The sequence below is a fragment of the Bufo bufo genome, chromosome 3 (assembly GCF_905171765.1).
Source record: "Bufo bufo chromosome 3, aBufBuf1.1, whole genome shotgun sequence".
NCBI lineage: Eukaryota > Metazoa > Chordata > Amphibia > Anura > Bufonidae > Bufo > Bufo bufo.
In genome coordinates, this window is record NC_053391.1 from 422,743,161 (window position 1) to 422,765,941 (window position 22,781).

Sequence of the window (22,781 nt, forward strand, 5' to 3'; positions counted from 1 at the left end):
ATAATAAAAAGATTCAACATTCAAGGGTACAAAATGCTAAAAGTAATTGTGAGAATCCCATTTTCAACACTGAGAGAATCGCATCAGCGCCATCTACTGGTCACTAGTAGTATACCACCATGAAGGAAAGAAATTGATTTTCTAAGGGGGAGTTCACATCACCATTATTTTTCCAATTTTCTGATCTGTCAGAAGAACATAAAAATAAAAATTCTGTTATTTCAGACGGAAAAAAAAGTCCTGCATTTCACGAGTCAGGGATGGAATGCAGAGAGCACTCCCCCTCCAGGGCCCTTGCAGGAGGAGAATCTGGCAGAATAAATGTTCCTATTCACACTACCCCTTATGAGAAAGGTATGTTGGTACTGCTCTCCCCAGGACATAATTAGTGCTACCAGGAGATTCCCTTTAAATCATAATTGTTGGCACCACTGAATCTGTTTAGGGTAAAGCGATCACAGAAGGGATTGTTGGTCGACTCGCCACACAGAGAAAATAACTGCTGCATGTAAATGCAGCTATCATCTCTGCTCATAGGCAGGCAATTATCTGGAACGGTCAGTTCATAAAGCTGGTTTTAAAGGGGTTCTCCGGCTTTTTAACACTCCCCCCCGCTTTCCTCACTGCCAGATGTGTGTGAAAGCATACTTCCCAGCTCCTCGCTGCTCGGTTCTATCTCCTTCGGTTCACCTCTGTGTTCACTGCAATACGGCGCCACTTGTAACCTTTTGGCACAGATGGGGGTCACGTGTGCCATGCAGCCAATGACTGGCTGCAGCGGTAATGTACTGAGTACAATAAACAGATGGCTCACTGTGGACAATCACGACTGGTGCTCAGGTCGAAAAGAACCCCCCCTTATTCTCAATTATAGTTTAGAGATTTGGACCGGCACTCAAAACATTCTGGAAGTATGTGGAACCACACAAATTTATTATAAAATCGCAATGTACCTAGGTACTATACATCTATTATATAAAATATATAAAATATTACATATAGGATAAATAAAATATATAAAAATAGAACATCAATAGAGGACTCAGAGTCGATTGTTGCTTTGGTTTCCTACAGAGACGTGTCTATATAGATAAGAGTCCCAGTAGCAAGTGTCTAATATCAATCTGTATACGTAGGACTTCTAATCTATGTAAAAAGGACACCATTTCGACTTAGTCTCAAGCTTTCAGAGTCAATCGGCTTTACCTGCTTTGTAGAGAGTGGATATACACATTTGTTACTCAAGATACGTTGCGCTGATCAAAAACGAAATCCCGAAAGACGCTGCAAATCGAAACCAACATTGCTGGAGCGTGGTGGAGCTGTGGGACGCCACTGGAAAAACCTCTACACGCAGAAAAAGTTTTTGATCAGCGCAACGTATCGTGTCCTACGTATAAAGATTGATATTAGACACTTGGTACTGGGACTCTTATCTACATCTTATATAGACACGTCTCTGTAGGAAACCAAAGCAACAATCGACTCGGAGTCCTCTATTGATGTTCTAGTTTTATATATTTTTTTTATCCTATATGTAATATTTTATATAATAGATGTATAGTACCTAGGTACATTGCAATTTTATAATAAATTTGTGTGGTTCCACATACTTCCAGAATGTTTTGAGTGCCGGTCCAAATCTCTAAACTGCAGCGGTAATGTGTCTCCCAAGCGGCATCTCACTGGATCATGGCAGGGAGCGGGTAAGTTTGCTTCCTTCCAGTGGTGTGGCTTGGAGCCGAAAGTCTAGGAGCCAAAAAGTGTTGAACCCCTTTACAGAATACATGTGGGAAACAAAAAATCATCAACTGTTTCAGCGAGTTAGCAAAACATACCTGGAGACTTCTTGAGTGAGAAAGACGATGTGCTCCTGCATTCTGCTGAGTCTGATTTCATATTGTACTTCTTTGACTTTGGGGTTATGGTTTCTTGCATAAAAACCTCTCCAATAAGACTGCAGTTTTGTTGCTGCTTTGTTCATACAATTTAAGCGGTCCATGTCTTCATCCTGTAATACTTTGCTGTCCACCGCATCACTGTAAGAAGAGGAGGCACTGGGTGGCTGGGTGCACTCTGTAGAGGACCGATGATGGTTGTCCCCTTGTTTCAAGCACTCAGTTACAGTTCTGCCAACTCCAGCCTCTTTTACTTTCTCTTGTGTTGTTAAGTCCTCAGAAATACATTTACTCACTTTGGTAATGGTGTTATTGGCACTTAATTCCCCTGTTATACCAGGTACCCTAAGCTCTACAGTGGGAGACATTGGGGATAAACCAGGAGCAACAGGCATGAATGTGGACTCAGAGGAAAGAAGGCTACAATTCAGTTTGTCCTCATCAGTCTGGATGTCTTCAAGATAAAGGTTGTTGTAATATGATGGCCCAGATTGAGCAGGGCTGGAGGAAACGTTTCTTGATGTGTAGGAGTTATCTTCTGAATTACTTGTACCAAGCCAGGTGTCCACCTTTACAATAGGCTCTAGTAAAAGGAAAGACGTATAATGATGAAAAACATGTATGTATCACATCAAATACGGACACATCAGAGCAACATCTTCAGTCCATCAGTCTTTCGGGGGAATTTATTAAACTTCAACGCCTAGCGTAGATTTTATTTACATCAATATGTATTATTCTTGTATGCATTACCAATAAACGGCAAACATTTTCACATTAGTACAAGCATTAATTCAATAAGACATGATAAGTTTATATTTTTTATATTTTAGAACGTTCACAAAAATATGACAATATTTATTATATGTTATAAATGCAATATATGCGTATTAAGTATCTAAAAAAACGCATGGAAAATGCACACAAGATGCTTGCATACCGCAATATGTTGCCACTTGTTTATATAATGCGTACTAGGAGATATTAGTTAACTATTTATGATGAAGAATAAGGAACTAATATTTCTCTAAGGGTGAATTTAATAGCACAATACAAATAATCTCTTGTTTTATGCATAATTCCATGTTTTTTTTAATTTTTTTTTAATAGTGCCCAAACAGCGATCCATTTCAGGATTGCTGCACAGCCAAATGGTATAAAATGGCGAGAGTAAAGAACCACCGTTAGAGGAAGAAGTGAGGGGTAGGCCGAAATGCGACTGGTGTATAATTTGAACATTAAGACCACCAGCTGAGACTACCCTTCGTGCTTTCTCTGTTTGCAGAAACACACGTATCGCTCTGGGTGAAGTAAGGGCTCTTTCACACTTGCGTTGTTCTTTTCTTCCAGCATAGCGTTCCGTCGTCAGGTCTCTATGCCGGAAGAATCCTGATCAGGATTATACCCATGCATTCTGAATGGAGAGAAATCCGTTCAGGATGCATCAGGATGTCTTCAGTTCCGGAACGGAACGTTTCTTGGCCGGAGAAAATACCACAGCATGCTGCGCTTTTTGCTCCGGCCAAAAATCCTGAACACTTGCCGCAAGGCCGGATCCGGAATTAATGCCCATTGAAAAGCATTAATCCGGACTTAAGCTAAACGTCGTTTCGGCGCATTACCGGATCCAACGTTTAGCTTTTTCTGAATGGTTACCATGGCTCCCAGGACGCTAAAGTCCTGTTTGCCATGGTAAAGTGTAGTGGGGAGCAGGGGAGCAGTATACTTACCGTCTGTGCGGCTACCCGGGCGCTCCAGAGTGAAGTCAGGGCGTCATTCGCACGTCATCCATGCGCATGGGGCGCCCTGACATCATTCTGGAGCGCCCCGGGAGCCGCACGGACTGTAAGTATACTGCTCCCCCGCTCCCCACTACTACTACGGCAACCAGGACTTTAATAGCATCCTGGGTGCCATAGTAACACTGAACGCATTTTGAAGACGGATCCGTCTTCAAATGCTTTCAGTTCACTTGCGTTGTTACGGATCCGGCGGGCACTTCCGGCAAATGGAGTACACGACGGATCCGGACAACGCAAGTGTGAAAGAGGCCTAATTCCCGTCAATACATGGTCACCCGCCTCAGCCACGACCTCATCAATGTGGAAGAGGCCCACGTGGACACTTCACCTCCAGGAGACGCTGCTTAATTTGCGGCCATTACCGGACCACCTACTGGTTCCCACACAGCAGAGGAACGAACTGATATAAAGTGGAGACACAACTGGATCGTGACAGCGATCTCTCCTAAGTCCGAGTGTATGAGAAAGGGTGGTAAGCACTACTTTGCTGGCATTTATACATTTGGCAACATTATGACTGTGTTTATGATTTAGCAACAATGTATCCATCCTTAATAACCAACTAACTACAACTACCTCATGATGATAAACCTATAGGAATAAATGAACTGAGTACTGATGTGCAGTCCAGATTTTATGGTCTTATATAAAGAACATTTACTCCAAATTATTGTGTCATTATTATTTTTTTACTTTTGTGGTACAGCAAGGGTCCTGCTGTTATATTTATTTTAGTGATTAATATATATTGTTCAAAATACTCCAGCTGGGGGAGTGCCTATTATTTCTTGTATTATATATACTCTCTGACAGTGGGAAGGTCAGTAGTAGAGCAACCCCACTCCAATATTCTAGGTTGGGGTGAGCCACTGTACATTGATTTAATTGCCTTCACTATTTCTAGTCTGGGTGTGAAGTATATGGAAGTTGCAAGACATTTCATTCCACAGAATTCCTAGGAGCAGGTCAAATATTTGCTGCATATCAGAAAACTGATCAGAATGCAAAGCAGCCACAGGACAGACTAATTAAACATGATCTCTCATCCGTATCATTGGGGGAAACAGGCTTGACCTTGGGTATAGCTGTTGCCGCTAGAAGGCGGACACTAAGCACAAAGTGTAAGCTCCTCCCCTTCAGCTATACCCTTCCTACAGGGACTAAGCTAAATCAGTAGCTGTAGGAGGCAGACCTCCCTGTGTTGCAGGTCTGCTAGTTTTGGTTCTTTTTTGTTTTCTTTTTTTCTAGCGGGAGTTTCAGGCAGTCCTTAAAGCTGTCCAGAAGCAAAGGAGGACCAGAGGCTACTAAAGCCTCTGTATCCCGCCAGCGTTCGGATCACCACGGGCGTCCACAGCAAGTCCCCTCTATTCCGGTGTAGCGTCCCTCCCCAAGGGGCCACAAACCGAAGGCGGTGATCTGGCTGGAGCCAGGGGGCAGAAGACGCCGGATAGGAGAGTATAAAAATAAAAAAGAAGAATTTGGCCCCAAGTGTTCTCCTCCCTCCAGCACCCACCCCTTCTCAGGTTACCTGGTCCCCACAAGGCTGGGCCACTCCAGGACGTTCCTGCTGTCGGGGGGGGGGGGGGGGGGGGAAATGGGCGGCAGGGCTTGATGCGGGGCATTCGTTTTCCTTATGGTTCGGTGTGTTGGGGCCTCTGCTAATTGAGGCCCCAGCTTCTCTGTGGCCTGCTCCCACGTGGTCCCCCCACGGCTTCCTATTCCCCGGCCAGCGTCAGAAGCTGATTGATGAGTGCTGGCTCCGCCCACTTCCTTTTTTTTTTTTTAAGGCACCTGCGGCGGGACGCTGACAGGCTCCTCTGAACATGCGGTGTGGAGGGATACAGGCTGAGTAAGCTGTTTTTCCCTTCCTACAGGGTTTAACTTACCCCCCTCATCCTCCTTCCTGTCACGGCAGGGTTGTCATTATGTCCGAGCCCAGCCCCAAAGCAGGCGGTCACTGCTGTGCGCCATTATGCTTGTGCGTCGCACAAAACTTCCATCCGCTCAATTAGGCCCCGGACCCAATTCCCCCTGCTGCCCAGCCTATGGTAGAACTGGAGTGGGCGCGTTCCCTGTCAAGGATTGTACAGGATGTCTCCAATACCAACAAATCTATTGGGGCGTTTGTAGACAAGGCAGTCCTCTGACCGGTCCGACTCTGGGGATCATGCCCGTCGCGGCCGTCCCGCAAAACAGGCCAGAACATCCTCCCCCAAAAGGGTGTCTGTGTCTCCCGTTTCCTCGGCCTCTCCTCCTCTTACTAGGGAGTCTTACTCTGATGTGTCCTCCATGGAAGTGGCATGTTCTGAGGAGAGAGGGTCAGATGAGGATGTTGTCTCTCCCGAGGGTCAGTCGTCCAAACTGTCCTCTATATTGTGGACAATCTTATTACAGCGGTTATGGAGACGTTGCAGGTCGAGGACCCCACACCTTCTTCGGCCATCTTGGGTTTTTCCTTTAGAAGGTCCCGTTGCTCGCACAAGTGTTTCCCCAACCAATTTTGATTTCCAAGGAGTGGAATTTTCCTGATAGACTTTTTGCTTTGCCTAAACGCTTAAACGTCCATTATCCATTTCCAGAGGATTTGACTAAGAAATGGTCGTCCTCACCTACAGTGGACTCGCCTGTTTCCCTCTTGGCTAAGCATACTACCTTGCCAATGGCTGGAAGCGTTTGCAAAGTCTTCCTTTGAAGCAGTGGGCACAGCACTGCAGCTGGTGTTTGCCTCTACTTGGTTGAGCAAGGCTATGGGAGAGTGGGCGGATAATTTGCATCAGGGTCTCACCAGTGAGAGAGGTCATTGCAGAGGGCTACAAGCTGGAATTCAAGTCCTCCCCTCCGTCGCGATTTTTTCGGTCGTCGCCTCAGACCTCCCCCTCTGCCGCAGATTCCTTTTTTCAGGTGATTCGCACACTCTTGCGGCAGGGAGCGATTGTTCCGGTTCCTGCGCAAGACCGTTTTCAAGGGTTTTACTACAATGTCTTTGCGATTCCTGTTCTGGACCTCAAGGCTCAACTGCTTCCTTCGCATCCGCAGTTTCCTGATGGAGTCCCTGAGGTCGGTCATTGTGTCCATGGAACTGGGGGAGTACCTATTCTCGATAGACATCAAGGACGCTTATCTGCACGTGCCCATCTGCGTCAGTCATCAGAGATTTCTCTGGTATGCAGTGGGTCCATTTCAATTCCAGTCTGTAGCCCTCCCGTTCGGCCTGGCCACGGCTCCCAGGGTCTTTACGAAAATTCTGGCGGCAGTCATGGCCCTGTTCCATGCCAGGGGGATAGTGGCAATCCCTTACTTATACGACATCCTGGTGAAGGGTCCGTCATTCCAGGTGACAGCGGACAGCCTGAGCATAGTCTTGGACACCCTGGAACGCTTCGGATGGATCCTGAACAGACAGAAGTCCTGTCTTTATCCATCGCAGTGGCTGACTTATCTGGGCATGGTGCTCGACACATTTCAGGCCAAGGTATTCTTGCCTCCGAAGAAGCTATCAGTCTTCAGATTCTCTCCTTGTTGCAGCCAGGTCCTATTCCCATTCATCACTGCATGCGGGCTCTGGGTCATCTGGTCTCTGCCTTCGAAGCAGTACTCTATGCTCCGTTCCATACCAGGACTCTTCAGCGAGCCATTCTGTCCAGCTGGGACCGTTCCCCAGCCTCTCTGGATCGGCCCATGCGTGTCTCTGCTCAGATCTGCCGGGCCCTGAGATGGTGGTTGGCCTCTCCAATGTTGACATCGGGCCACTCGTTCCTTCCTCTCCGTTGGAAGGTGTTAACAACGGATACAAGCTTCAGGGGTTGGGTGGAAATGTGTTGGAAAATCTCTCAGTTCAAGAAGTATGGTCACGCGAGGAACGCTCCCTTCCGATCAACGTTCTGGAGTTGAGGGCAATTCGTCTCTCTCTGCGGCATTGGCCTGACCATCTCAGGGGATGTCTGGTTCGGGTTCAGTCTGACAACTCCACGGCAGTGGCATACCTAAAACACCAGGGTGGCGGAGACGGCTCTGATCCTCAGCTGGGCGGAGTACCATGTTCTGGCGTTGTCGGCAATTCACATCCCCGGCGTCGACAATTGGATTGCCGACTTCCTCAGCCGGGAGCATCTCAACCCCGGAGAATGGGCTCTTCACCCGCAGGTCTTTCGAGCCATTTGCAAGCGGAGGGGTCGGCCGGACATGGATCTCATGGCCTGCCGCTTCAACAACAAGGTATCAACAACAAGGGATCTTAATCTAGTGCTCAACGCTATCCAGTCTTCACCGTTTGAGTCTTTACAGCAGGTGTCGCTTTGCTCCCTGTCTTACAAGGTGGACTTTTTGGTGGCAATCACTTCTATCCGTAGGGTTTTGGAACTTGCGGCTCTGTCATGTCGGTCGCCTTTCCTGATCCTCACCTTCCGGGTGACTGCTCTTTCTGCTCGGGCAGTGGGGGCCTCGTGGGCAGTGCATCACGAGGCTTCAGGTATGCAAGGCAGCAACCTGGTCGTCTTTGCACACCTTTTCTAAGTTTTATAGGGTACACACCTTTGTGTCTGCAGACGTGTCTCTGGGGCGTAGAGTTTTGCAGATGGCGGTTCTCTGATTGGCAGGAGGGTTTCTGGTTAGGCACACCATGGGGACTGCTCTGTAACGTCCTAAGGTCAAGCCTGTGTCCCCCAATGATACGGATGAGAAAACTAGATTTTTGTACTTACCGTAAAATCTGTTTCTCTTCCGTTCATTGGGGGGGGACAGCTCCCACCCATGCTCTTGTTTATGGGCCTTTTCTGCCCTGTGTGGTTCTGGGTTTGTACATAGTGTGATTTTCTTTTTGTCTTGCTTCTCCTACTTCTTTCGCACTAACTGATATAGCTTAGCCTCTGTAGGAAGGGTATAGCTGAAGGGGGGAGCTCACACCTTTGTGCTTAGTGTCCGCCTCTTAGCAGCAACAGCTATACTCAAGGTCAAGCCTGTCCCCCCCAATAAACGGAAGAGAAACAGATTTTAGAAAAATCTAGTTTTAAAAAAAAAGTTAGTTTTCCGCCACAAATCTGCAGGTGGAAAATCCACACCATTTACAGTAAAAGCTAAGTGGAAGACATTTTACAATTCTCATCCACGTGTGGTCTCAGCAGTGAAGACCAACTTGCAGTGCCAATGCTCAGTTTACAGCATGTAATACAGATTTTGCTGTGGATTCATCATGGGTTTTGCCACTGTGAAATATATTCTGTGGGAATGTTCCCCCAACAATCATAAAGTGAACAAATTCTAGATTTCTTCATTCACAGAGACAACTAACATGGCATACAGTGGGGGAAATAATTATTTGACCCCTCACTGATTTTGTAAGTTTGTCCAATGACAAAGAAATGAAAAGTCTCAGAACAGTATCATTTCAATGGTAGGTTTATTGTAACAGTGGCAGATAGCACATCAAAAGGAAAATCGAAAAAATAACTTTAAATAAAAGATAGCAACTGATTTGCATTTCATTGAGTGAAATAAGTATTTGAACCCCTACCAACCATTAAGAGTTCTGGCTCCCACAGAGTGGTTAGACACTTCTACTCAATTAGTCACCCTCATTAACCACCTCCGGACCGCCTAACGCAGGATCGCGTTCCGGAGGTGGCAGCGCTGCGCACAGTCACGCATATACGCGTCATCTCGCGAGACGCGAGATTTCCTGTGAACGCGCGCACACAGGCGCGCGCGCTCACAGGAACGGAAGGTAAGAGAGTTGATCTCCAGCCTGCCAGCGGCGATCGTTCGCTGGCAGGCTGGAGATGTGTTTTTTTTAACCCCTAACAGGTATATTAGACGCTGTTTTGATAACAGCGTCTAATATACCTGCTACCTGTGTCCTCTGGTGGTCCCCTTTGTTTGGATCGACCACCAGAGGACACAGGTAGCTCAGTAAAGTAGCACCAAGCACCACTACACTACACTACACCCCCCCCCCCCATCACTTATTAACCCCTTATTAGCCCCTGATCACCCCTAATCACCCCTGATCACCCCATATAGACTCCCTGATCACCCCCCTGTCATTGATTACCCCCCTGTCATTGATCAACCCCCTGTAAAGCTCCATTCAGACGTCCGCATGATTTTTACGGATCCACTGATAGATGGATCGGATCCGCAAAACGCATCCGGACGTCTGAATGAAGCCTTACAGGGGCATGATCAATGACTGTGGTGATCACCCCATATAGACTCCCTGATCACCCCCCTGTCATTGATTACCCCCCTGTCATTGATTACCCCCCTGTAAAGCTCCATTCAGATGTCCGCATGATTTTTACGGATGCACTGATACATGGATCGGATCCGCAAAACGCATCCGGTCGTCTGAATGAAGCCTTACAGGGGCATGATCAATGACTGTGGTGATCACCCCCCTGTCATTGATTACCCCCCTGTAAAGCTCCATTCAGATGTCCGCATGATTTTTACGGATGCACTGATAGATGGATCGGATCCGCAAAACGCATCCGGACGTCTGAATGAAGCCTTACAGGGGCATGATCAATGACTGTGGTGATCACCCCATATAGACTCCCTGATCACCCCCCTGTCATTGATTACCCCCCTGTCATTGATTACCCCCCTGTAAAGCTCCATTCAGATGTCCGCATGATTTTTACGGATGCACTGATAGATGGATCGGATCCGCAAAACGCATCCGGACGTCTGAATGAAGCCTTACAGGGGCATGATCAATGACTGTGGTGATCACCCCATATAGACTCCCTGATCACCCCCCTGTAAAGCTCCATTTAGATGTCCGCATGATTTTTACGGATGCACTGATACATGGATCGGATCCGCAAAACGCATCCGGTCGTCTGAATGAAGCCTTACAGGGGCATGATCAATGACTGTGGTGATCACCCCCCTGTCATTGATTACCCCCCTGTAAAGCTCCATTCAGATGTCCGCATGATTTTTACGGATGCACTGATAGATGGATCCGATCCGCAAAACGCATCCGGACGTCTGAATGAAGCCTTACAGGGGCATGATCAATGACTGTGGTGATCACCCCATATAGACTCCCTGATCACCCCCCTGTCATTGATCACCCCCCTGTCATTGATTACCCCCCTGTAAAGCTCCATTCAGATGTCCGCATGATTTTTACGGATGCACTGATAGATGGATCGGATCCGCAAAACGCATCCGGACGTCTGAATGAAGCCTTACAGGGGCATGATCAATGACTGTGGTGATCACCCCATATAGACTCCCTGATCACCCCCCTGTCATTGATCACCCCCCTGTCATTGATTACCCCCCTGTAAAGCTCCATTCAGATGTCCGCATGATTTTTATGGATGCACTGATAGATGGATCGGATCCGCAAAACGCATCCGGACGTCTGAATGAAGCCTTACACGGGCGTGATCAATGACTGTGGTTATCACCCCATATAGACTCCCTGATCACCCCCCTGTCATTGATCACCCCCCTGTCATTGATCACCCCCCTGTCATTGATCACCCCCCTGTCATTTAGCACCCCTCTGTAAGGCTCCATTCAGATATTTTTTTGGCCCAAGTTAGCAGAATTTTTTTTTTTTTTTCTTACAAAGTCTCATATTCCACTAACTTGTGTCAAAAAATAAAATCTCACATGAACTCACCATACCCCTCACGGAATCCAAATGCGTAAAATTTTTTAGACATTTATATTCCAGACTTCTTCTCACGCTTTAGGGCCCCTAGAATGCCAGGGCAGTATAAATACCCCACATGTGACCCCATTTCGGAAAGAAGACACCCCCAGGTATTCCGTGAGGGGCATATTGAGTCCATGAAAGATTGAAATTTTTGTCCCAAGTTAGCGGAACGGGAGACTTTGTGAGAAAAAAATTAAAAATATCAATTTCCGCTAACTTGTGCCAAAAAAAAAAAATTTCTATGAACTCGCCATGCCCCTCATTGAATACCTTGGGGTGTCTTCTTTCCAAAATGGGGTCACATGTGGGGTATTTATACTGCCCTGGCATTCTAGGGGCCCCAAAGCGTGAGAAGAAGTCTGGTATCCAAATGTCTAAAAATGCCCTCCTAAAAGGAATTTGGGCACCTTTGCGCATCTAGGCTGCAAAAAAGTGTCACACATCTGGTATCGCCGTACTCAGGAGAAGTTGGGGAATGTGTTTTGGGGTGTCATTTTACATATACCCATGCTGGGTGAGAGAAATATCTTGGTCAAATGCCAACTTTGTATAAAAAAATGGGAAAAGTTGTCTTTTGCCAAGATATTTCTCTCACCCAGCATGGGTATATGTAAAATGACACCCCAAAACACATTCCCCAACTTCTCCTGAATACGGCGATACCACATGTGTGACACTTTTTTGCAGCCTAGGTGGGCAAAGGGGCCCATATTCCAAAGAGCACCTTTAGGATTTCACAGGTCATTTACCTACTTACCACACATTAGGGCCCCTGGAAAATGCCAGGGCAGTATAACTACCCCACAAGTGACCCCATTTTGGAAAGAAGACACCCCAAGGTATTCCGTGAGGGGCATGGCGAGTTCCTAGAATTTTTTATTTTTTGTCACAAGTTAGTGGAAAATGCTTATTTTTTTTTTTTTTTTTTTTTTCATACAAAGTCTCATATTCCACTAACTTGTGACAAAAAATAAAAACTTCCATGAACTCACTTTGCCCATCAGCGAATACCTTGGGGTCTCTTCTTTCCAAAATGGGGTCACTTGTGGGGTAGTTATACTGCCCTGGCATTCTAGGGGCCCAAATGTGTGGTAAGGAGTTTGAAATCAAATTCTGTAAAAAATGACCTGTGAAATCCGAAAGGTGCTCTTTTGAATATGGGCCCCTTTGCCCACCTCGGCTGCAAAAAAGTGTCACACATCTGGTATCTCCGTAATCGGGAGAAGTTGGGGAATGTGTTTTGGGGTGTCATTTTACATATACCCATGCTGGGTGAGAGAAATATCTTGGCAAAAGACAACTTTTCCCATTTTTTTATACAAAGTTGGCATTTGACCAAGATATTTATCTCACCCAGCATGGGTATATGTAAAAAGACACCCCAAAACACATTCCTCAACTTCTCCTGAATACAGAGATACCAGATGTGTGACACTTTTTTGCAGCCTAGGTGGGCAAAGGGGCCCACATTCCAAAGAGCACCTTTCGGATTTCACAGGTCATTTACCTACTTACCACACATTTGGGCCCCTAGAATGCCAGGGCAGTATAACTACCCCACAAGTGACCCCATTTTGGAAAGAAGAGACCCCAAGGTATTCGCTGATGGGCATAGTGAGTTCATGGAAGTTTTTATTTTTTGTCACAAGTTTGTGGAATATGAGACTTTGTATGAAAAAAAAAAAAAAAAAAAAAAAATCATCATTTTCCACTAACTTGTGACAAAAAATAAAAAATTCTAGGAACTCGCCATGCCCCTCACGGAATACCTTGGGGTGTCTTCTTTCCAAAATGGGGTCACTTGTGGGGTAGTTATACTGCCCTGGTATTCTAGGGGCCCAAATGTGTGGTAAGGAGTTTGAAATCAAATTCAGGAAAAAATGAGGAGTGAAATCCGAAAGGTGCTCTTTGGAATATGGGCCCCTTTGCCCACCTAGGCTGCAAAAAAGTGTCACACATCTGGTATCCCCGTACTCAGGAGAAGTTGAGGAATGTGTTTTGGGGTGTCTTTTTACATATACCCATGCTGGGTGAGATAAATATCTTGGTCAAATGACAACTTTGTATAAAAAAATGGGAAAAGTTGTCTTTTGCCAAGATATTTCTCTCACCCAGCATGGGTATATATAAAATGACACCCCAAAACACATTCCCCACCTTCTCCTGAGTACGGAGATACCAGATGTGTGACACTTTTTTGCAGCCTAGGTGGGCAAAGGGGCCCATATTCCAAAGAGCACCTTTCGGATTTCACAGGTCATTTTTTACAGAATTTGATTTCAAACTCCTTACCACACATTTGGGCCCCTAGAATGCCAGGGCAGTATAACTACCCCACAAGTGACCCCATTTTGGAAAGAAGAGACCCCAAGGTATTCGCTGATGGGCATAGTGAGTTCATAGAAGTTTTTATTTTTTGTCACAAGTTAGTGGAATATGAGACTTTGTAAGGAAAAAAAAAAAAAAAAAAAAAATCATCATTTTCCGCTAACTTGTGACAAAAAATAAAAAGTTCTATGAACTCACTATGCCCATCAGCGAATACCTTAGGGTGTGTACTTTCAGAAATGGGGTCATTTGTGGGGTGTTTGTACTGTCTGGGCATTGTAGAACCTCAGGAAACATGACAGGTGCTCAGAAAGTCAGAGCTGCTTCAAAAAGCGGAAATTCACATTTTTGTACCATAGTTTGTAAACGCTATAACTTTTACCCAAACCATTTTTTTTTTACCCAAGCATTTTTTTTTTATCAAAGACATGTAGAACTATAAATTTAGAGCAAAATTTCTATATGGATGTCGTTTTTTTTGCAAAATTTTACAACTGAAAGTGAAAAATGTCATTTTTTTGCAAAAAAATCGTTAAATTTCGATTAATAACAAAAAAAGTAAAAATGTCAGCAGCAATGAAATACCACCAAATGAAAGCTCTATTAGTGAGAAGAAAAGGAGGTAAAATTCATTTGGGTGGTAAGTTGCATGACCGAGCAATAAACGGTGAAAGTAGTGTAGGTCAGAAGTGTAAAAAGTGGCCTGGTCTTTCAGGGTGTTTAAGCACTGGGGGCTGAGGTGGTTAAGGACACCTGTCTTAACTAGTCACCTGTATAAAAGACACCTGTCCACAGAATCAATCAATCAAGCAGACTCCAAACTCTCCAACATGGGAAAGACCAAAGAGCTGTCCAAGGATGTCAGAGACAAAATTGTAGACCTGCACAAGGCTGGAATGGGCTACAAAACCATTAGCAAGAAGCTGGGAGAGAAGGTGACAACTGTTGGTGCGATTGTTCGAAAATGGAAGGAGCACAAAATGACCATCAATCGACCTCGCTCTGGGGCTCCACGCAAGATCTCACCTCGTGGGGTGTCAATGGTTCTGAGAAAGGTGAAAAAGCATCCTAGAACTACACGGGAGGAGTTAGTTAATGACCTCAAATTAGCAGGGACCACAGTCACCAAGAAAACCATTGGAAACACATTACACCGCAATGGATTAAAATCCTGCAGGGCTCGCAAGGTCCCCCTGCTCAGGAAGGCACATGTGCAGGCCCGTCTGAAGTTTGCCAATGAACACCTGAATGATTCAGAGAGTGACTGGGAGAAGGTGCTGTGGTCTGATGAGACCAAAATAGAGCTCTTTGGCATTAACTCAACTCGCTGTGTTTGGAGGAAGAAAAATGCTGCCTATGACCCCCAAAACACCGTCCCCACCGTCAAGCATGGGGGTGGAAACATTTTGCTTTGGGGGTGTTTTTCTGCTAAGGGCACAGGACAACTTATTCGCATAAACGGGAAAATGGACGGAGCCATGTATCGTGAAATCCTGAGCGACAACCTCCTTCCCTCTGCCAGGAAACTGAAAATGGGTCGTGGATGGGTGTTCCAGCACGACAATGACCCAAAACATACAGCAAAGGCAACAAAGGAGTGGCTCAAGAAGAAGCACATTAAGGTCATGGAGTGGCCTAGTCAGTCTCCGGACCTTAATCCAATCGAAAACCTATGGAGGGAGCTCAAGCTCAGAGTTGCACAGAGACAGCCTCGAAACCTTAGGGATTTAGAGATGATCTGCAAAGAGGAGTGGACCAACATTCCTCCTAAAATGTGCGCAAACTTGGTCATCAATTACAAGAAACGTTTGACCTCTGTGCTTGCAAACAAGGGTTTTTCCACCAAGTATTAAGTCTTTTTTTGTTAGAGGGTTCAAATACTTATTTCACTCAATGAAATGCAAATCAGTTGCTATCTTTTATTTAAAGTTATTTTTTCGATTTTCCTTTTGATGTGCTATCTGCCACTGTTACAATAAACCTACCATTGAAATGATACTGTTCTGAGACTTTTCATTTCTTTGTCATTGGACAAACTTACAAAATCAGTGAGGGGTCAAATAATTATTTCCCCCACTGTATATTTCAGAGCAGAAAAGAACTTCTGATCACAGATTCTGTGCTTTACAGCTGACATACAGATATATATATATATATTTTTTTTTCATAGTAATGTTTTGTGTGGTATTAAAGGGGTTGTTCAGCCATTTCTAAGTGATGGCTCATCTTCAGGTAAACCATCACTAGCTGATCAGCAGGGTTACAACACCCCGCACGCCTGTTTTTTTTTCAATCAAATCGTTTTTATTATTTAAATAAAATTGGCATATCACAAGACAGTTTGCGTCTACAGTTTTTCTGAGATTTTCTCCCCTCCACATCTCATATACACAGAATTGTATAACACATTATCATATGTCCAAATATTTGATACAACTTCCACAGTCATTGTACATAATGAATATACCAATATAAAGACAAAACAGTTACAGAGTTATTTGACTGTTAAAACCCAACAATCCCCCCCCCTCCCCCAGCTACCAACACCCCGCACCCCTGTTGATTAACTGTTTGTGTGTAGCTCCGTTGCCAGAACTACACAGTACCACATAGTGAACAGCACTCATCACTGCAGCGCTGGGCCCATACAAAGTTGACACTGCAGAAGCTGGCATTGGAGCTACACCCAAACAAATGATAGACGGGGTTTGCAGGGCCAATCAGCTAGGGATGGCCTACTTGAAGATAGCCTATCACATAGAAAAGGCTGGACAACCCGTTTAATCCCAACACATTACTATGAATATATATATATATATATATATAGCAACCTAAGCTTTAAAACAAGACCAGAATTGTCAGCTTTTAAACAAGACCAGGCCCATATCGCTAGAGGCTACTATGCCTGAGATATGTGGGGTTAAAGCAGCCCCCACCCTGCTGCCCGAGCTCTACTCTATTACTACAGAAAACTGTGCTGGAAAAATGGGCAAGTATAAGAAGATTTTTTATTTTAGGCAATTGTAAGGCTGGTCTGAGATTAGTAATTGTCTCTGACAACCCCTTTAAAGGGCTTCTGTCACCCCACTAAACTCATTATTTTTTTTTTTGCCATACATTATGTTATTAATAATTTTCGTTCAGTAGATTTAGCAAAAAAACTTACTTTTATAATATGCTAATTACCTTTCTACCAGCAAGTAGGGCGTCTACTTGCTGGTAGCAGCCGCAGAAAAACGCCCCCTCCTCTTGTTGATTGACAGGGCCAGCCGCGATCTCCTCTTTCGGCCAGCCCTGTCGGCATTTCAAAAATCGCGCGCCTGTGTTGATTCGGCGCAGGCGCTCTGAGATAAGGAGGCTCGCCTCCTCAGCACTCCCTCAGTGCGCCTGCGCCGATGACGTCACCGAAAGAGAAGACGTCATCGGCGCAGGCGCACTGAGGGAGTGCTGAGGAGGCGAGCCTCCTTCTCTTAGAGCGCCTGCGCCCGAATCAACACAGGCGCGCGATTTTTGAAATGCTGACAGGGGTGGCCGAAAGAGGAGATCGCGCTGGCCCTGTCAATCAACAAGAGGAGGGGGCGGTTTTCTGCGGCTGCTACCAGCAAGTAGACGCCCTACTTGCTGGTAGAAAGGTAATTAACATATCATAAAAGTACGTTTTTTGCTAAATCTACTGAACGAAAATTATTAATAACATAATGTATGGCAATATGGCAGGATAGGGATTATAAGTACACAAAAAAATGTGAATGATAATTCTACATCTATGGAAATTTGCTTCCTTGGATGTAAAACTAATCATACATGCTTCACTATAATATGCCTATGTGAAAGAATATGCTGGGAAATTTTGTGTATGCTCCCTACCAGAGGGTTTCTCAGTAATATTTTTTTTTTTCAAATATTAGAGAATTTATTTTCAGTTGTCTTTACACAAAAATGAAAATAAAGAAAAAAATGTAAGCCTACGTACCAATATTATTAGATCGATGAAGGGTTCTAGGTGGGCTCTGCAGCTCAGCCGAGGTATAGGATCTTTTATTGGGAGTTGAAGAGAGATGGGTCTCATTACGAATTTGATGCATCAATTGCCTCTGATGTAACCTAACCAAAGACATGAGATTTGATAGTTTGATAGACACTTTCTCCAAATGAAGTTTCTACTGCATGAAGTGATGATGAGTAGGTTCCCTAGAACAAAAGATTATGCAATGGCCCAATATGAATAAATATTTCAGGTGACATAATATGAACCATAGGCGTACACAATAACACATAATTACACTGTAACAAATGAATGACAATTTCTAGGATTTCCTGGTGAAATGTTTAAAGGGGTTGTTCCAAGAGTTAAACTTCAGTGGGGTTCCGAGTGCTGATCATGAGAATAGAGGTTCTGCAGTGGTCAAGCATGTGTCTTGCTCCATTCATTCTTTATGGGACTGCTGACGAATGCAGAGTGCAGCGCTCGCCTATCTCAGGTAAAGAGATGATTCGAGCAGCGTTCTCAACATTGGTGGTAGTCTCAAATATCGGATCCACACCGATCAGGCCCAAGTCACCTACCCCATGGATAGGAGATACATTTAGATCTTGGAACAGAAACCTGAAGTCAAACATGAGAAATAAGCATGTTACAACTCATGCTCCATATCAGATCCTCAGCGGCTTATTGTTGAAAGAGCCATGCTAATTACAATTGCTTGCAGAACGATGCATTTAAAAAAAAAAAAAGAAAGTGAACACGTTGACACGTATGAGAACTGTTCCAGCTATTCAATTTACCATTCTTAACACAGATACGGTCTATACCTTTGTTTACTTAAGATTTTCTCCAACTTGGCATCTTCCTCTGTCTGAAGACCATGTGCAGACGTCAGGGGACATACAGATGCTAAGTACTGCACAAGTGGAACATGCTGGCCCGGCCGGTATGATCTTCCTTTGCCTTGGCTGTAAAGCCATTCTGCTTTCAAGCTACAATGACATCAAGAGAAGTAGTTAATACTTCCATAAAGCAACTGCCCCTATAAGTCAACATAAAAAACTGCCTAAAACACACTGGATCAGCTGTTCTGTCAGATGTTCGCGGCATCGTGAAGTGGTAAGGAGTGTAAGTAAAAGTTATTAGGAAAAATATAATAAAAGAAAGCATTTCATCAATCGGTGGGGTCATATGGTGCATCACATGAACTGTCTAGGCAAGTTAGCAGCAAAACTGCATCACATGATCCTTTTCAGAGCTATTCAGTAGCGGGGCGGGAACAACTCCTTATTTGGGGACTGTTTAGTGGACACAATTCATTCACACACTAGCTAGAGATTGCCGGGAATTGGCCAGACACAAACCGCAGCATGCAGCAGTTTTTGTCTGGCTGATTTTCGTCATTTTTGACAGAATGTAGCCGGATCTCTGCCGTACCCCGTTACACTTAATGGGGCTAGCAGGCATTTTGGTTGCATTCGGCAGTGCTGGATCTGGAGAATTCCGGCAGTCTGTTCTGTGCCTGAACAACCTGCCAGAATATACGCTGCAGATGTGTAAGTAGCCTAACACTGTTTCTACACATTGGGGGAGATTTATCAAGACCGGCATATGGGTTGCACTGGTTTTGCTATCCCCTGCGCTGCCAGAGAATGCGCTTAATTGATGGCAACAAAGGCCTAGTCAGAAATCCTTTATTGAAATCTACGGCAGCTCAGAGCTGGTATAGATCTCTGCCTTCAAAACACACCAGAAAACTGGCGCAAATGCAGATAAATGTGCCAGGCCCACTGATAGGCTCCCTTTTTGAAAGTGGCGAGGGCGGCATAGAAAAGCCACTTACAACAAAACTTGAGACTGGCATATAAAAATTTGCAAACATGGGGTAGAGAGAGATGATAAATACCCCCATAGTTTTTACTTTATTGTTTTTGCTGCATTTTTTGGACTTTTTTTTTTTTAAACATGAAAAAGACATCTGTTGAGGAATTTTGAAACAGAGACATAGTGCTGTGTATGAATGCATTTCTTGGATGTTTGTTTTCTTTATCTCAGCATGGTCTGGTGATTTTTTTCTATCCATTTTCCTATACTTTTTCTCTATCGGGGAATGCTTTTTTTACTGCCAAAAACCAGACAAATCTGATTTGGGTGTGAATGAAGTGGTTGTCTCGTCACAATGACCACTGTCCATATGCCCATCACACAGGGGTTCCCTGCTCTAGGAGTCAGAATGGAGAGTCTCTTTGCAACCCCCATTCTGGAGCACTTGAACAGGATGGTCATCCAAGCATGCCTTTCAATGGCGAAATCAGCTGTATGCTAGGGGGGCCAGGAGCGGGACCCAAGGGATCAGCTATTCTCCCCAAAGGTAGCTTTTCTAAAGGGGGTGGTCTCTTCTGAGAAAACTTCTTTAGGGCACTTCACTGCACTCAAGAGTTTTCCATGCTTCATTTAAGTAGCAAGTGACCAAACATGCGTGGCATCCTCTTCTTTAATAGGCAAAACGAGCCTACTAACTGCCAGACACATACCTTCTTTATACTTATTTAACCTAACTTTTTTAAAGGGGTATCCTGGTTGGTAAAAATGATTCCCTATCCTACCGCTGGGACCTCCACGATCATGAGAACGGGAGACCCGTACCCCTGCAGCCCCTGAAATAACCGAAGCAGAGCGTTCTCATGATCGGTGGGGGTCCTGCCACTGATCAAATTGTTATCCCCTATCCTGTAGATATACCGACTGGAATACCCCTTTAAGTATAAGAGTAATAGATAGTCAGTTACATAATGTAAGTAGTATTTTACCTTTCCTTTTGTGAAACTATATATCCATCTAAGACTTTAAGGTTCAAGCACCAGCTGACAATATAAGGTCTGTAGTCAAAACCAGGTATAGATGGAGTGGCCATCACACAAGGATTGTTCATGATTGACAACTGTTCCAGATCAGAGAGACCTGCAAGGAAGGACACCTAGCAAAAAGCATAAAAGTACAGGATCAGATCAGGATTTCTTTCCATAGAGAGAAAGGTTTGCTTTTATTTTATAAGCTATAGATAATAGGTTTTTGAGCTCTGGTGTGAAATGATGCACGATTCATACTGTTAAATCAGCAAAGCAAAGTTCATGGCGTGTGACTGATTGATGGGATCAAGTATTTTGCCTATACACAGGAAATACCAATTCTAAAAAATGCTAACAATTTTAAACAGGTAGCCATGTCTTGGAACATAATAGTTATTCTAGAGAAACAACATTCCAGTAAAACCAGTTCTTTTCTTCATCTAAAAACAAATGGAAAAAAAAGAAACTTTAAAGGGGTTGTCTCACTTCAGCAAATGGTATTTATCACGTAGACAAAGTTAAAGGGGTTATCCAAGACTATAAAATGCTCCCCCATATGCCACACCCCTCACATTGAATATACTTACCCCGCTCCCTGTGCCGCTCCTGGTCCCCACACCGCCACTGCTGCTTCTCCCTGTGCGTGGATGAAAACATCTGGTGTTGGGGGGGGGGGGAGCAGCCAATGGCAGGCAGGGAAGGGGAAAAGCTTCCCTAGCATCACGGGTGACGCTAGGGAGGCTCGTCCCCGTCTGCCATTGGTAACTCCCCCCCCCGACACTAGATGTTCTAATCCGCGCACGGGGAGAAGAAGCAGTGGCGGTGTGGGGACCAGGAGCGGTGCAGGGAGCGGGGAGCCAGGTAAGTATATTCAATGTGAGGGGCCCAGCATATGGGAGGAGCATTTTATAGTCTTGGATAACCCCTTTAATAAAAGGCACTTAATAATGTATTTTGATTGTCCATATTGCTTCCTTTGCTGGCTTGATTCCTTTTTCCATTACATTATACACTGCAGTGTATATACATGCGGCTGGGATGGAAGCTGCTGCTGCGCATGCATGCCTATGTGCGCTCCCACAGTCCCGGCCACCAGAGAGGTTAACCCTTTTTCCTATAGTGTGCAAGCACGGCCACTGCATTGTCTACATGATAAATGCCATTGGCTGACCTGAAACAATCCCTTTTTTGCAGCTTTTTACACTTTTTTATTTTTTACTTTCAGTAGCAGCGTGTTGTACTTGTTTAAAAAAAAAAGAAGTCATACTCATTTGCTCCCCTGCTGATCTGTTCAGCGATCTTCCGGGCCCTCGCCCAGATGGACAGGGTTACGTGTGTCACTGTAGTCAATGACTAGCCTCAGTGGTGATGTACCCAAGGGGCACATCACTACTGATGCCAGTCACTGGCTGCAGCAGCAAACGTGACTCTGTCTGTCTGGAAATTTACAGGACGGGGACTGTAAGGCCACTGAATGGAGCCAGGAAGCCAGAACAGAGTCACAGGGAGCATGGATTTTACAACAGGTACAACATGTTACTTAACCACCTCAGCCCCCAGTGCTTAAACACCCTGAAAGACCAGGCCACTTTTTACACTTCTGACCTACACTACTTTGACCGTTTATTGCTCGGTCATGCAACTTACCACCCAAATGAATTTTACCTCCTTTTCTTCTCACTAATAGAGCTTTCATTTGGTGGTATTTCATTGCTGCTGACATTTTTACTTTTTTTGTTATTAATCGAAATATAACGATTTTTTTTGCAAAAAAATGACATTTTTCACTTTCAGTTGTAAAATTTTGCAAAATAAACGAGATCCATATATAAATTTTGCTCTAAATTTATTGTTCTACATGTCTTTGATAAAAAAAAAATGTTTGGGTAAAAAAAAAAAATGGTTTGGGTAAAAGTTATAGCGTTTACAAACTATGGTACAAAAATGTGAATTTCCGCTTTTTGAAGCAGCTCTGACTTTCTGAGCACCTGTCATGTTTCCTGAGGTTCTACAATGGCCAGACAGTACAAACACCCCACAAATGACCCCATTTCGGAAAGTAGACACCCTAAGGTATTCGCTGATGGGCATAGTGAGTTCATAGAACTTTTTATTTTTTGTCACAAGTTAGCGGAAAATGATGATTTTTTTTTTTTTTTTCTTACAAAGTCTCATATTCCACTAACTTGTGACAAAAAATAAAAAGTTCTATGAACTCACTATGCCCATCACGAAATACCTTGGGGT

General features: G+C 44.5%; 1 protein-coding gene across 1 annotated transcript in view; it reads right to left on the bottom strand.

Moving 5' to 3' along the window:
* Positions 1-22,781, bottom strand: part of CEP97 (centrosomal protein 97) — a 43,801-nt gene that overhangs the window by 8,912 nt on the left and 12,108 nt on the right. The window contains exons 6-9 of the mRNA XM_040424925.1: positions 20,496-20,662; positions 18,513-18,677; positions 17,674-17,804; positions 1,839-2,481 (exon numbers count right to left, since the gene is read on the bottom strand). Coding sequence (XP_040280859.1) covers positions 1,839-2,481; positions 17,674-17,804; positions 18,513-18,677; positions 20,496-20,662 — 1,106 coding nt within the window. The remainder of the gene's footprint in view (positions 1-1,838; positions 2,482-17,673; positions 17,805-18,512; positions 18,678-20,495; positions 20,663-22,781) is intronic.